The sequence below is a fragment of the Chinchilla lanigera genome, unplaced genomic scaffold (genome assembly GCF_000276665.1).
Source record: "Chinchilla lanigera isolate Chin_1 unplaced genomic scaffold, ChiLan1.0 scaffold00006, whole genome shotgun sequence".
Classification (NCBI taxonomy): Eukaryota; Metazoa; Chordata; class Mammalia; order Rodentia; family Chinchillidae; genus Chinchilla; species Chinchilla lanigera.
The window spans coordinates 31,885,510-31,900,119 of record NW_004955407.1 but is presented as its reverse complement, the minus strand read 5'-3'; the positions used below and the strand labels follow the sequence as shown (position 1 = coordinate 31,900,119).

General features: G+C 48.4%; 1 protein-coding gene across 4 annotated transcripts in view; it reads left to right on the top strand.

Moving 5' to 3' along the window:
* The window catches only part of Urb1 (URB1 ribosome biogenesis 1 homolog (S. cerevisiae)), a 66,355-nt gene that overhangs the window by 15,338 nt on the left and 36,407 nt on the right, over positions 1 to 14,610 (top strand). For 3 of the 4 annotated variants that reach the window (XM_013504128.1, XM_005375666.2, XM_013504131.1), the window contains 8 exons: positions 1,071 to 1,205; positions 2,520 to 2,644; positions 5,320 to 5,515; positions 6,923 to 7,060; positions 10,217 to 10,390; positions 11,150 to 11,279; positions 11,952 to 12,068; positions 13,196 to 13,308. In XM_013504128.1, coding sequence (XP_013359582.1) covers positions 1,071 to 1,205; positions 2,520 to 2,644; positions 5,320 to 5,515; positions 6,923 to 7,060; positions 10,217 to 10,390; positions 11,150 to 11,279; positions 11,952 to 12,068; positions 13,196 to 13,308 — 1,128 coding nt within the window. The remainder of the gene's footprint in view (positions 1 to 1,070; positions 1,206 to 2,519; positions 2,645 to 5,319; positions 5,516 to 6,922; positions 7,061 to 10,216; positions 10,391 to 11,149; positions 11,280 to 11,951; positions 12,069 to 13,195; positions 13,309 to 14,610) is intronic. The other variant, XM_013504123.1, reaches the window with a different exon arrangement.

Below are 14,610 nucleotides of genomic sequence, written 5' to 3'. Positions count from 1 at the left end.
TTTTCTCTGGTACCGGGAACCGAACTCACGACCTTGCGCTTGCCAGGCAGGCGCTTTTGCCGCTGAGCTAAATCCCCAGCCCCATCAACCTTCTAAGTTCTGAGATTATAGGGGTGTGCCACCGTGCTGGAATCCTTTGCAGTTATAACTGGGGAGCTAAAACTGACCCCTAGTCAGTAGAGACCAGAAGTGATGCTGCTGCTGCACACCTTCCAGTGCCCGAGGCAGCACTGCCCCCCTTCCCTAAGAATATCACCTTACCTGAAGTAAAACAAAGAGTGGCATACAGGTTTCTTCCCGTTCCAGAGTACCACTGACCGTTTAAAAAACGACATTTGGCACAGTACTGACAAAGACGCTTTGAGCCGCATATTCCCCCAGAGGAGGTGCTGCAGCCCCTGTGGAAGGTAGCAGCCTGGCACCCTGTGCTAAAGATCTTACGTATACTGCAAGCCCGACTTAGGGTTGCTGCAAGCTGGAGTGTTGAATCAGAACCTCCTGGAGGGTGCATTTCAAGTACATAGGCTGGCCCACACCGCCCAGCGCAGGTGGAGCTTGAATCTTGTGCACTACAGTTACATTTAAAGGCTCTGCCAGGCCCCTCACAGAAATGCAGTGTAGACTTCATATAAGGCTTGATGGTGAGTAGCCGGGTAGAGACATCACGGGAAAGGTGAGGTAAGTTAGGGTACGCTGACAGCACAGAATACTATCTCATCCTCCGAAACAACCTTCAGGGGGGATTTTTAATGCGGTGAAAGCTCACACTAGGTAGGTAAAAGAGGCACAGAACCATATAGCAATATAATCTCAAGCCTAAAAAAGTTAGCCAGGCTATAGACCTGCGTGCTGTGACTGCCGGTAGGGGGCTGAAAGGAAATCCCAAAATGGTAACGAGGTACCAAGATGTTTGGGCTGTTGGTGAGTTCCATATTTGTCTATACTTTTCCCTCTTTTTGGCCAAATTTTCTGCAATTAGCATGCATTTTTATAATGATGATAAGACAAGAAACGATTTTTTAAAAACAAATGATTTCTTTAAACATCACTTGTTCTGTCATTGTTTTCAGGTAGTTCACAATAAAAATATCACGAAGACCCAGAAGGTGCGCTTCTTTACTGGGCAGGTCCTGGTCCACATAGCGTCTCTCTACAGCTGGAATGGGATCGCTGATGTGACCCCAGAAAATTCGGAGAACGCCACGGTACCGTCTCTTGGGTTTCAGTAGACCTTACTAATGGTAGCTTCTCAATATTACACTAGACTTCAAGATAAAATCCCCAGCTGGATGCAGTGGCCCACGCCTATGATCTGAACAGCTGTGATGCTGAGGCAGGATGATTGCTACAAATTCAAGGCCAGCGTGGGCTACATAGCCAGAACCTATCTCAAAAACCAAGAAATTAAACTAAAAACAAACAAAACAAATCCCATCATTTCATCTGTTTCTTTTGGCTTGTGGTTATATTAATTCTGTGCTAAGTGCAATATGATTTTGGGCCTTGTGCTTGCTGGACAACTGTCCTACCATGGACCTACATCCCCGCCCCTTGTATTTTTTGTTTTGATACAGAGTCTTGCTAAATTGCCCATGCTGGTCTTGAATTTGTAATCCTGCCTCAGCTTCTCAAGTAGGGGGACTTACAGGCATGTGCCATTACAAACAGATTAAATTCTGTATTTTTACCCTAAGATTTTTGTTCTCATCTGGGAGTTATCATGGTAGTACATGGATGTTGTTTTCAATGAGAAAACTGTTACTCCGTCTGGTGAGTGACAGCTTGATTCTGTGTGAGTGTCTGCCTGGCACGGAGGGTGGTGGGGTTCTGCGAGGCTCTCCCTCCTCTCATGGAGGCTCTTCCTTTTCTTTCTTCCGTTCTTTTCACATCCAGGTTTTGGAGTTTCAAAGCTTTCGTTCACTTCAGAACCCTGCCTAGGGGGCCTTGTATGTCCTCACCTACTGACACGGATCGTTTATTTTGTGACATTTTATTTGTGCTGAGTGAAAACAGTTGCTCTCGGATTGACTCCAGCCCAGTGTGCCTTTTTACGGTCCTCAGAGTGTGTTCAGCAGGGACTTGGCCAACACAGCGGAGGCGCAGCCTTTCGGTTAACTTCCGCAAAGCCCGCTTCTCCAGAGCCTGCTGTTCTCCTCCCTTTTATCTCAGTGACTTGCCCAGGTCCCCCTGTTCCAAACATATCTTTTATAGGAATCCCTGTGGGCATAATAACGCTCCCCATGTGCAGTTTCTCATTCGAAAGTACAAGACAAATTAAGTCATTTCAAAGCTTTTAAAAACAAAAGTTTAAACTTGCCTCTCTTAAGAGTATTCTTTTATCTTGATGGATGTGTCTGCTTGGGATGGTTTCGTTTTGTTTTTGGAATAATTCCAAGTGTTTGATTGAAAGTATTTTCTGAGTTGTCATTAGGTGGATGATACTGTCCTGTTTTTATGCTGTAGCTATTACTAAGGTTCATGAACTTGGGATTCATTGAATTATTTTCCACCCCTCACAGGTGTCTGCTGAAGAAGCAGGGAAAACCATGGTGAGGGAGCTCGTTCATAACTTCCTGATGGATCTTTGCTGTTCGCTCAAGCATGGGATTAATTTTTATGACGCTTCTTTGGGTACCTTTGGCAGGTAAACTACGGCTTTCTCGTGAACTCCAGCGTGTGTTCTCAGAAGTCATCATGTACTGACTGGAAACCAGCTACATAATAGAAGTGTGGGTTAGAATAGGAATTGTGTTCATTATCTAATTCATTTTAGGGGTGAACGATTAGATACCCCAAGTCTGTTGCAACCCTTTAAGGGCAGAGGCCTTAGGTAGCAATGTATTTAGATACGTAGACAGTGGTATGTCCCCTAGGGAGGTGTTGTCCGTGTCTGCTGGAAGATGCTGGCATCAGTCAGACTTGAGAAGGAGTAGGAGTCCCTTATGTCACCTTCCCAGGGAGGGGAGGCCCTGATGTGGCCTCTGCAGTGGTCCTAAGATAAGTGTCCTGATTATCCTAGTTTTGAGAGGAGGGTGATAATATCAGGGCAGTCAATGCAAAGTTTATATTTGAACCTAGGAAATACAGTTCCAAAGCTGATAGTCAATAAGGCACTTTGAACAACAGGATTATAAATTATGTTTTTTTGCCAGATGCAGTGGTGCATGCCTGTAATCCCAGCACTTGGAAGGCTGAGGCAGGAGTATCACCATGAGTTCAAGGCTAGCCTGGGCTGCATAGTGAGTTCAAGGCCCATGGGACCTTGCATAGTGAGACCCTGTCTCAAAGTACAAAACCAATATATATATATATTTTATATTTTGTTTTGTAGTTCATGGTTATCATAACATTTCATTGGTAAGAAAACACAAAAGTCGATATCTAATGATTTGATTATATTCTCTTAGATGTTCTCTTTGTAGTCATTAAATATATATCAGTGTTATTTTGAATTACCAAAATAACCTGGCTTTTGTCCTCATTTGACAGTAAAGCTACCGGCCATGTTTTCTGGACCTTGTGAACAGCTTACTCTCCCCTCTTGACAGCATGGTGTTTATTGCACAGATTTAGATAGTTTGATTTAGCTCCAGCTTTGGGCATTCAACAAACGCTGATTCCTTCAGAATGAGATAATGCTTGATTGTTTGGTAGTGGTGGTGTTTTTTTCCTAGTTTGTTTTTTTTGTGTGTGTGAGACAGGGTCTCAATGAATTGCCCAGATTGGGCTTAAATTTATGATTCTCCTGCCTCAGCCTGCTACAGTGCTGGGATTACAGGTGTGCGCTACCATACCTGGTTTGCATGTAACTTTGAATTTATTTTAATTCTGAGATTATTCTGACTCACACTTAGTGATAGTGTAGCTTTCTGCTCATCCGTTAGGAGGAGCTCATTTTCCTGCTAAAGTGTTACATGGGACTTTTATAGTCAGACACATTCTAATAACCTTGTTTAAAACATATACATTTCCCCCCTTTTTAAAGCAATCATCTCTGTTTAACTAGGTCTGTGAAATGGATGATCATTTAATGAGCATATCAGATCAGCTGAAGGGTGTGGGTCTGTTTGGAATAAGCTGTGGTTTTCATGAGTATTTCAAACTACTAGCCAAAAACAAACATTTGTGCTTAGGGGAGGCAGAAAGGAATTGTGTTTGTTTACAGTAAAGGCAGGCTTTGAGACGACTGAAATGCATGGTTTCCCAGCAGCTGTGTGGCCCGCTGCATTTCATTCAAGTCCCTGAACAGACGTCACCACTTCAGGCACCCCTTCTAACATACATCCTCCATTCTCAGTGTCCTTTCGCCTGGCTCAGCTTCTGCCTGTGACTTCTCAGCACCTTGCATGATTATTTTTTTGCATGATCTGATTTGGTGTGAAGTGGTATCAAGAGTCTGACCCGCTTGTTCTTCCCAAGGGCCTAGGGTAGTGCCTGGCACCTAGAACGTAGTTACTGAAAGTAGGGTGTTAGAGGAGGGAGTGAGACAGACCTTTTCTATTAAGGGCCAGATATTATTTTAGGCAGGTGGGCCATCGTCCATGTTGTGACCATTCAGCCATGCTGTTATAGCATGGAAGTGGCTGTAGACATGGACATAGACATAGATTATGACTTTGTTCCAATAAAACTTCATGTCCTGGTTTGCAGGATAAGAGCAGTTTCTCAATCACACAGCAGGACTGTAGTTGTAACTTAGCTCTGCGACTCTAGCAGGTTACACCTCCTCTCTGCCTCAGTGAGCTCCCCTGTAAAGTTGGTGCCTGCTTCAGAGATGTGGGGCAAGGTAACTGCCAGGAGCAGCATCTGGCCTGTATTGTACAGCGTGTCACTGTCAGCAGTCTTCATTTTATTACCTCATTGATTAAAGTAATGTGTATGCGTACCCTGGGCCTGTGAAGTAGGGGAATCGAAAGTGCAAGCCCAGCCTTGGTAATTTAGCAACTTAGTGAGACTCTGTCTCAAAATAAAAAAAAAACAAGAAAGGCCTAGGGTATGGGGAGACTGTAGGCGGCTGTGGGGTTAGGGAGGATGGCTTTCTTCCTCTTCTTTAAAAGTCAGGTTGAATTCCAGGGAGGGAAAAAAAGAAAGCAGAGGGGGACATGGGACAAAGTGGAGACCTTCTCAGCTGCTTAGAAGGAGGGGATAGAAATCAAAGCGCTCTAGAGTTCAGGATCCCACACCCATGGAAACACATCACTTCATGTCCTGGAGGAAATTTACCCGCAGCCATTTCACCAGTGTCCCTGAGAGGAGCTCCAGGCCTCTGCTAGCTTGAATTTTCCCTGCTGACCCCTCCCTCATCTCTCTCCTCAACAGAGGAGGCAACCTGACACTCTTGCACTTCCTGTTGGGTTTGAAAACTGCAGCCGAGGATGAGCTGGTGGCTGAGCTGGTGGTGAACATCCTGAAAGTGTGCCCAGACCTGCTGAGCAAGTACTTCAAGGAAGTGACGTTTTCCTTCCTCCCGAGAGTGAAGTCCACCTGGCTAAATAATGTCAAGCTGCTCACCAAGGTACAGAACACAGCATTTTAAAATGTGTAGCAATAGTAGGTGTAGAGTGTAAGGAGTGAGGACGAGCCGGGCATTCTGCTCTGATGAGCGGTATGGTGATAAAGGGGATATTTTAGCTGATGTAGCTTGGGTGACCTTGTCCTCTAAGTATATTCGCTGAGCTGGATTTTGAGATTTATTCCTTTTAGATATGTTGGGCTGATTGAAATGTCTGAATTGTGGGATAATTTTTAAAGATTGGCTTCAAGTCCTTAGATCATCTTGACATAAGCTGTGATATGTCGGGTCTGTTCGCTTAAGTAGATGTGTGTTAATTTCCTTTCAGCCATAGATGTCAACATCTTCCTCACCTATCAGTGGAGGTATAGGTTGAAATCCTTACTTGAAATGCTTGGGACCAGAAAGAAGGGTGTCAGATTTCAGAGGCTCTCAGGTTCTGGAATATTTGCATAGGTTTTCTTGATATTTGCATAGGTTTTATTGGGTAAGCATTTCTAATCCAGAAATGCACGATCTGAAATCCAGAATGCTTCACATTATGAAACTTTCTGAGCCTCGTGTCCTTTTGATACTCAAAAAGCTTTAAGTTGCAGATTTTTGGATTGGGGATGCACAGCCTGTAGTTACTGTAAATACTTTGGCAGTAATGCTTGGCTCCGCTGAGCTTTTTCTCCCTCTGATTTATGGCCTGCCTCGTGTATGTGAAACACCTGGGATTGTTTCCTTGCACCTCAGTCTGGACCTGGCATTATCGGTAAAAGTAGCTTTTATTCACGTATTCTCAGCATTCTCCTCTCATGCCCACATGTGCAAGCCCCAGCTGTATCTCCACGTGAGAAGAAGAAGGATGCCCTGTCCCTTGCTTGAGAAACTCGACTCTGTGACCAGCACCCTCTAGGGAGTGGCTTCTGGCACTGTCCTCCCCAGCACTGGGGAGGGCCGAGTGTGTGGTCTTTGCAACTCAGCTGCAGTCCTTACCTGGCTGCTCAATAGCCATGTGGCCCAAAGGAACTAACCTCACTGAGGTCTAGTTTTGCCCTCCACGAACTATTTTGAAACATCAAGTGTCCGTACTCCAAAGGGTTGTCATACTTTAAAAAGATATCTGAATTTGTCAAGTGCAGGGGTCATGGGTAAGTGATACCTTTATTACTTCTAGCACAGTTCCAAAAGTGATTTGTCTACTGTCAGGGATCATAAGGGGTGCCCCAGACCTCAGGCTAGGCTGTGCTTTGGAGGTCACTGCTGATGGTGGCCAGACTGGTGATCTGACTTACCTTTAACAAGTCTGATCTCGTCCCTGCAGTGGATATGACTTTTATCACTATAGAATTAATTGATTGGAATGGCTGCACTATTGCATGCCTATTTCTGGCCCCAACTGAATTTCTTTTCTCCTTTTCCTAGATCTATGAGGCCCAGCCAGAGATTTCCCGGGCATTTCAGACCAAAGAGTTTATCCCCTTGCCGCGGCTCCTGGCGATGGTGATGGTGACCACGGTGCCCCCGGTGTGCAGTAAGAGCATGTTCACCCAAGCGTTAAACGTAAGGTCATGGTCGCCCGGCTTCTGGAACTTCTCTTGCTGGACTCTCTTCTGAGAGTTTCAGCCTGGCTGTGTTGCTTTTTTTTTTTTTTCCGGTACTGGGAATCAAGCTCACGACCTCACGCTTGCCAGGCAGGCACTGTGCCGCTGAGCTAAATCCCCAGCCCATGGCTGTGTTTGATTGTTTTGTCAAGGAGTCTCTGAGCCTTCCAAGTGACAGGTGCCCTCACTTGGGGCAAGGACCTTGGACAAGCGCCATTCCTTCTGGGGACAAGTGGTATCACACCTTGTCCCCCTCGAGCATGTGGTGGGGACGTCTCGATCTGTCCATACCTCTCTACTCTGGTTGGGTGGAATGGGAGAATGTTACAAGGAGGGAAATTCTTTTATTAAAGTCTCATTAGTTCAGAATTTCTAGACAAGGTAGATTGAAATTTATCAATAAATCATTCTTTTCTTTTTTAATTGTGCTGGGGATTGAATGTGGGCCATGGCAAATGTTAAGCAAATGCTGTACCATTAGGTACATTTCCAGCAAATCTTTTTTCTCCAAGTGAATAGTGTTAAGATTTCTGGGGAATAGGTACTTTGAGAACCAGCTGTCTTCATCCATTTTTAGAGAATGTGTTTACTGAAAAAATTGAGACTTAAATTATATCATAACTTATTAATCAGGTTCCAAGCTCTTTCAAAAGCCAAGTGTTGAGGGGTTCGTGTATCTTTTACCATGGCATTGTTGGCTTGGGTGACTTTTTTTTTTTTTTTCCGGTACCAGGGATTGAACTCAGGACCTTGCGCTTGCCAGGCAGGCGCTTATGCCACTGAGCTATATCCCCAGACCAGCTTTGGTGACTTGCTGTAGGCAGTTGGCCCACCTGGGTTCGGGGCCTGCCAGCCCTCTGAGCCCAGTGGCCAGTTCCTTCGTGGGGAGACGAGGCATTCAGAGGGGCATCTTGTCCTTCTGAGCAGGCTGGGCTATTACGTGACATCAGCAGGAACAGGGTCCGTGAGATGTGTTGCATGGGCATGAGTTGGCCCGGTGGTGATGGGTGCAGTCACTAAAGTGGTGTCAGCTCCTGAGACTGCAGTGGAATTCTTTGATACCTGTCCAGGGTTTGTGCTGAGCCTGGACGGTGAGTGAGGAGGAGAAAAGAAGAAGCCTGTGTGGAACTCAGCAAAAAAGTCTTTTGTTCTGTTTGCCAAATCATCATACGCAAAATTAGGACCCAGCTAACTTACCCATCTGTTTTGTGGGAGACATTCATATTTCCCACGAGGCCTGCAGAGAATGGAATTGGAAGGAACATGTCAGATGCACCTCCTTTGAAGGCTGCATTTGCACACGCTGCACTTAGCCCTGGCTGTCTGGGAGATGAAAGGCTGACCTCTCTCCTGTCCCGGTGTTGTCTGCGCACATTCCGGAGGGGCTCCGTCCTCTGGCAGAGTGGCTTCGGGTGAGACGAGGCCTGGCTCCATCCCCTTCTGGTGGCTGCTCGCCTGTGCAGGCCCAGGCCATCGAGCCATAGCCTGGTCCTGTGCCCAGATGGCCTTGTGGAGAGCTGAGACTGTTCCCATATTCGTGGGACCCAGTGGTGTGAGAAATTCTAGAGGCTGCAGCTGGGAGGTTGTTTTTTTCTTTTGTTCCTTATAGTATTGGCTGACGAACTTCTAACAGCACATGTTTTAAATCAGAAGAAGAACTAGTTTATTTTAGAAATGAGATGTTAGAAGGACTTAGAAGCAGGTCACCAAGCTCCTGTGCTCCCAGCCCACTGGGTGTCGCGTGAGCATGCTGGGGGCCTGCCTTTGAAGGGATTATGCATTGGAGCCGTGTTGGCTTAAGGCATTTCCTGTGTTCTCCTTAGGTGCCCGGCAGCCACATGAAGTGAAACTGCAGCTGGCTGGCCTGCTGGGCACTGGGCTGGCATGGTTATGAAACTAAAAGCCGGTCAGAGTCCTGTTTGCTTCTCCCTCACTGTAAATCCCCAGCGCTCCAGGCAGGGTGCCCCAGGATTTAGCGTTTGTGGACTTGCTGCACATCATGTGAAGAAGCATGTTCTGCTTGAGTTGGGCTGGGCAGGGGCCTGGAGCTCTGCATTTCTTTCCTGCCCTAGGCACTTCTGGCACAATCAGTAGTCCAGGAATGAACTGCACTGACCATGGCCTGAGCTCCTCCCTAATTTTGTTACTAGCACAGGGTCTTGAACCCTAGTCTGTAGTCAGTGAGGACTTTGAAGACCATTCTAGCAGTCACCTGAACAGAAGTAGGGAATTGTGTGTGTCCCAGGCCTGTGATATGAGTTGCTTCTTACATTAGTTCATTTTCTGTTACTGTGACAAAATGCTGGGTATGTACAAAGAAAAGAGTTGTATTTGGCTCACAGTTTCAGAAACTGAAAGTCCAAGAATGGGCAGCCTCATCTGTTCCTCTTCTGTGAGGGCCGCCCTGGCTGTGTAACAACATGGCGGACAGGCAGAAAAGGACATAGACGCCGTGTACATGAGAGAAACCACGTGGTGATACAGGAAGCCAGAGGCTAAGAAGGGCCAATCCTGTTCCTTTTATAGCCACCCCTCTGTAAGCACTAAGAGTCCCCTGAGAACTACATTAATCCCTCCTGATGGCCCGCCCGTGATCTAAGCGCCTTCCACTCAGCCGCACTCTTAGAAATTCCATCTCCTCGTGGCACCGCCACGCTGCGAGCTGAGCTTCTGTCAGGAGCCCTAGGGAGACAGACGGACCACGCACAAACTGCAGCAGGTGCTTACAGACCTGGAGGGAGCTTTCTGCACTGCAGAACCTGACGTGTTTTCTCACCGTGTGTCTCCGCCTAACGCTGAGTGTTAGTGGCGGCATGCCTGCAGGGGGAGGTTCTGGTGATGTCTTGCTGCTGTTAATCTGCGTGGTCCTCATTGGTTGTTGTCAGAGAAGGCTTACTGCAAAGGAAACCACTGTCAGACGCCATCTTCCCTAACTGCTTTTCTGGCAGCGGCTGAGCTCAGACACGGAGGATGTCTGTGTGGGCAAGGTTCCTGGGGTCATCTCTTGTCACAATGTAGAGTCCAGTGTGACTGGAGAGGGGGCAAGAGCCAGGGCAGAGCTTGAGAGCTCTGTCCACCTAGACACACGTGTGGATTGAACGGTTTTTCTTCCCAGCTGGACAGCACATCGGTGAGACACACAGCTCTGTCCCTCATTTCCTTCATTTTGAAGAGAGCATTAAAAATCGTTGACCACTGCCTGAATAAGGAGGCATGGCAAGACTCGGGCGTGTACACGGCGGGGGTGATGGAAGAATTTGTGCAGCTCTTCCGGGAAGCACTGAGCAAGGTGGGCACGGTCTGGCTTTGGGCTTTCCCCGTGTACTCCCCACCGGGCACAGTGGGGAGAGAGGGCTGTCCTGGGCAAGCAGGGGGTCCCAAGTGCCGCCGCGTTGGAGAGACCAGCAGGCAGTCGTGGCATGGTGCTGAGGGTCAGCACCGAAACAGCCACACGTGTCACACTTGCCGTGCAGTCCCAAAGTCTTTGAGCAATGTAAGGATTCAGACAATGTCCCCGCTGTGCCCTGGGGACTGTGGCGGAGTTCTGGTTCTGGTGGGACCTCCTGTCCCGAGGGGCCGGTGTTGTGCCGCTCCCCTCAGCCTCCTCTGGACCATGGCACTGACTGTGGCCCAAGTGAAGGGGCTGGGTGGCCGGGCAGCCCCTCTTCCTCCCTTCGGAGGCTGATTCTGCCCCGATCGTGTAGGACAGGTTCCCCCCAGCTGGCCCTGTGGAAGTGTTACTTTGACTCTGGGGAAGGAGTCTTCAGGGCTTTGTTTTTATTGTTTAGACCTTTTATTCACCAAGTCTTTAGTGTGTGCGGTTTTAGAAGTTGCACCTCAGAACAGAGCTCACAAAGGATGTGTACCTGTTCTCAGCGTACCCTCTTGCTGCTTTCCTGCACACTCAGCACTCATGTAATTCACACTTATCACACTCACACATTTGTACACACCCCCGCCAGGTTTTGCTCCCTCTTACTGTGCTCAATTCATTCATTCCTCTTTGTTGTTTATACAACTGGGTTTTTTACTCCTTGTTCCCATTTAGGTTTTGCCAGATCTGAACACTGTCGTGTGGGTCTGGCAGTCACTTAAAAAGCAAGAGACGAAAGAAGATGCTGAGAGAGGGAAGAAGAGAGGTGACAGGACTCCGGCCGCCCGCACAGCTCCCCAGTGTGGTGAGGGCTTTGGGACCTCTGGTGTTTCACAGGGCTGGAGCCAGCAGGCAGCGTGTGGTGGCTCCTGGCAAGAGGGTCCTCCAAGCATTCATGTTTCAGGGCCCCTCGGCTGTATCCCACATGGTTTTTTGCTTAGGGGGCAGAAGTAGAATTGTAGCTTGAACTTCAGTATCCACTAGAAATGTGTCCAGGCTTTGTGCGAGTGCTGCATCTCTTGAGGACTTGAACGCTGGGTGCTGTCTGCTCTGGCCTTTAACTAGGCGCAGCGTGGGAGGCTCTTTCTTGCTCAGTGATAGAAGTGGACTATACGGGCCCCTTCATATTGAAAACTGTGGACTCAGACCTTGTCATTGGCCAGGCAGTGGGCTTTGCAGCCTGAATCTAGATCCTCTAGGCCTTATGGCAACCCTATGAGAAAATCCCCTTGCTCAGATGAGGGTTTGAAAACACAGAGTAGCCTTAACCTATCCAGGACCATCGCAGCCAAGTAGGGCTGCAGCCTGGGCCCTTTAGGCAGCACCACATCAGCGCTTTACATCTCATTACTGTCTGCAGCTTCCCTGCGCAGCATTCGGTTGACTGCAGTGTGGCAGCATGTGTGGCTTGGCTGCTTCCCTGATCAAGATCCAAAAATAAATTGTTTCTTAATTCAGGCCATTTTCTTTGTTGCAGACGATGCAGAAACTCTTCTTCTGAAAGCCGTTCTGCTCCAGGTCATTTGCCTGTACCAGCAGGTGGTCCCCCATGTGGTCATGCAGTACAACTTTGACTTCAGCAAGCTGCTGAAAGGTGGGTCTCGGCGATGGCGGACCAGCTGCTGCCGTCTCCACTGGCAGAGATGACAGAGGTGTCGATAAGGCAGACAGGCGCTTGGGCACTGAGGGTCAGCAAGGCCCAGGGTTACTTTGCTGTGGTGTTTGTGATCCTGGGCCCTGATTAATTTTATTGGGACCAATATTCTTATAGTAGACAGGTTTCTTTTAAGTAAGACTAGGTGAGCACCGAGCATAAGCCGTGCGAGCTGGAAGGGAAAGCCAGCCAGCCCGAGTGCCCTGCCACAGACAGTCCACAGATTGGACCACAGCACCTTTACTCTAGAGCGGTCTTCTCAGGGACCGGGTGCAGAGATGGAGGCAGGAAAGGGTACCATGGACATCCCATCCCGTCCTGCAGAGGCTTTGGACGTAGCAGGCTTGTGTTTTACCCCCCTGAGTCGGACTCAAACCACATCCCATAAAAGTAACATTATGCTTGCCTGGTCATGGATCCTTGATGGTTAGGTTTGCCTCATAAAATCGACTTTGTAACTGGGCCTATGGAAGAAAACTTGGAAAATACCCTTCTTGTAATTTATATAAGCCACAGAAATAATCCTTTTCCAGAGCTGTAATTTTAATTATGTGAAGGTGCAAGGTTGTCTTTGCTGTGGGAATATGAAACTCACTAGACCGTGGCCAGGTGGGATTTATTGGCGGTGTCCTCACACAAAGGAGAAATCCAGACACTGAGTTAGAGGACAAGGGTGCAGTCTCAGATTCAGTGGCCAGAAGCTCTGTCCACAGAGCACCTGCATGTGGGCAGCGAGGCCAGTGTCCAGGCAAGAGATCGCATTCATGAAGCTCACACTTGGAGGCAGCGTGGTGTGGGGATGCCTGCGTTAGGATGAGGTTAGCGTGGGCCAAGTGACGGGGAGGCGGCTTTGGGCGGCGGAGGATGTGGCTAGCCCTGGGGTGGGGCGGGGTGTCGAGAGAGCGGTGCATAAACAGCCTGGGCAAGGCAGCCGAGACACAGCGACAGACCCACATCCTTTTATCTTTGTGGAGGCGCGTTTCCAGCTCGGGTCCTTTGGTCAGGCAGTGTTTGCTGGGCACTCACTCCTGGGTGACTTTGTCAGTTTGCCTCCCTTGTGCCCACAGGCATCATCTCGGAGCAGGGCCTCGGCCGGGAGGCCCCTCCCATCCTGCAGCACCACATGCTGAAGGTGGCCCTGGAGCTGCCGGCCAACAAGTTCTTGTGGCTGAAGGCACAGGTATGAAGTGGAGTGTTCCAGTCTTCCGCCGCTAGCTAACCTGCCGGGCTTGTTGGCTTTTTATGCTGTTACTGTCTTTTTATCTTGACTCTTATACTTTTCTTGTATTTTAAAAAGATGTTTGTGGAAATAAAATATACTTTCTTCTTTGTCCTTGTCCTGGAGGAGCTTAAGACAGAGGTGGAAATAAACCCCAAACCAGCAGAGGACTGTGTGTGGTGGAAAGTCCACAGACATTGCTAGCCCTGTGTGTGTCTTCAGCAGCGTCCTCGAGGACTCTTTAGAGAGTGTGTTGACCCAGAAGGAAGCTCAGCATGCAGCAGATCTTTGCCTGTGTTGTTATGCCCTAATGCTTTGTCACTCTTGTGCCATGAGGGAAAATGCTCAAACAAGTGTGCCGCACTGGGTGTGCTTCTCATTTGCTCAGAGTGTCTTTTTTAATGAGTTAAATCTTACGTAAGATTTTCATATGGAACCAAGAGCATGGAAATGGATGTTGGCCTTTTTACATGTGATATTTCTAGAAAGTTCGAAGCATGCCATGGCCCTGGAGTCTGTGTATGTTACCCCAGAATCCTCTAAGATTCCCTGCATCAGAGTTGAGGGTAGCTTTCCAGAGGACTTGCCACGTGCCAGGCCGGACATGAGGGCTTGTGTGGCCCCTCTGTTCACACCCCATAAAGACAGCACTGGGATGCAGAGTGCATAGGACACTTCTGTAGGGCCCCAGCCATGCAGGGGGTCCAGGGTAGGACCCAGTCAGTATTGCCCAGAGCCCTGTTCTCAGCCTTCCATTGTGCTTAGCCCACCACCCCAGAGGGCCAAGACGGGGGGGGGCATCACTGACAGGTTTTTCACTCTTGCTGAATTGGGCCAAGCGATCCTGATGATTAAGTTGGAAGATGAACAGAGGCCTCATAATTATAACAGATGGTGTTAAGATACTGACTTATAGCCAATGGCCTGTAATGTTTGTGAGATGTGTCTCTTGGCGTGATCTGCTGGCTAAGTTACCCCAGCACTTTACCGTATTCACCTTAGCCTTATTGCCAAGGACTGCAATGAATCACAGACTGGGCAGAGTGTGGGTTGGGGATCTGGAGCTCTGTGCTCCTCTCCGAGGCCTGTGTCTAAAGCCTGGAAGCCTTTTTAGGCAGGTGAAGTGTGTGTAAGTGGTCAGTACTTTCACCCCTGCATCCTGATAGAATGCGGCCAGTGCAGCCTTGGACGGGATCAGGGATCAGGCAGCCCTGGGTCCCTCCTTAACCACCCGTTAGGCTCTCAGTGTCTGCACCTGTGCTC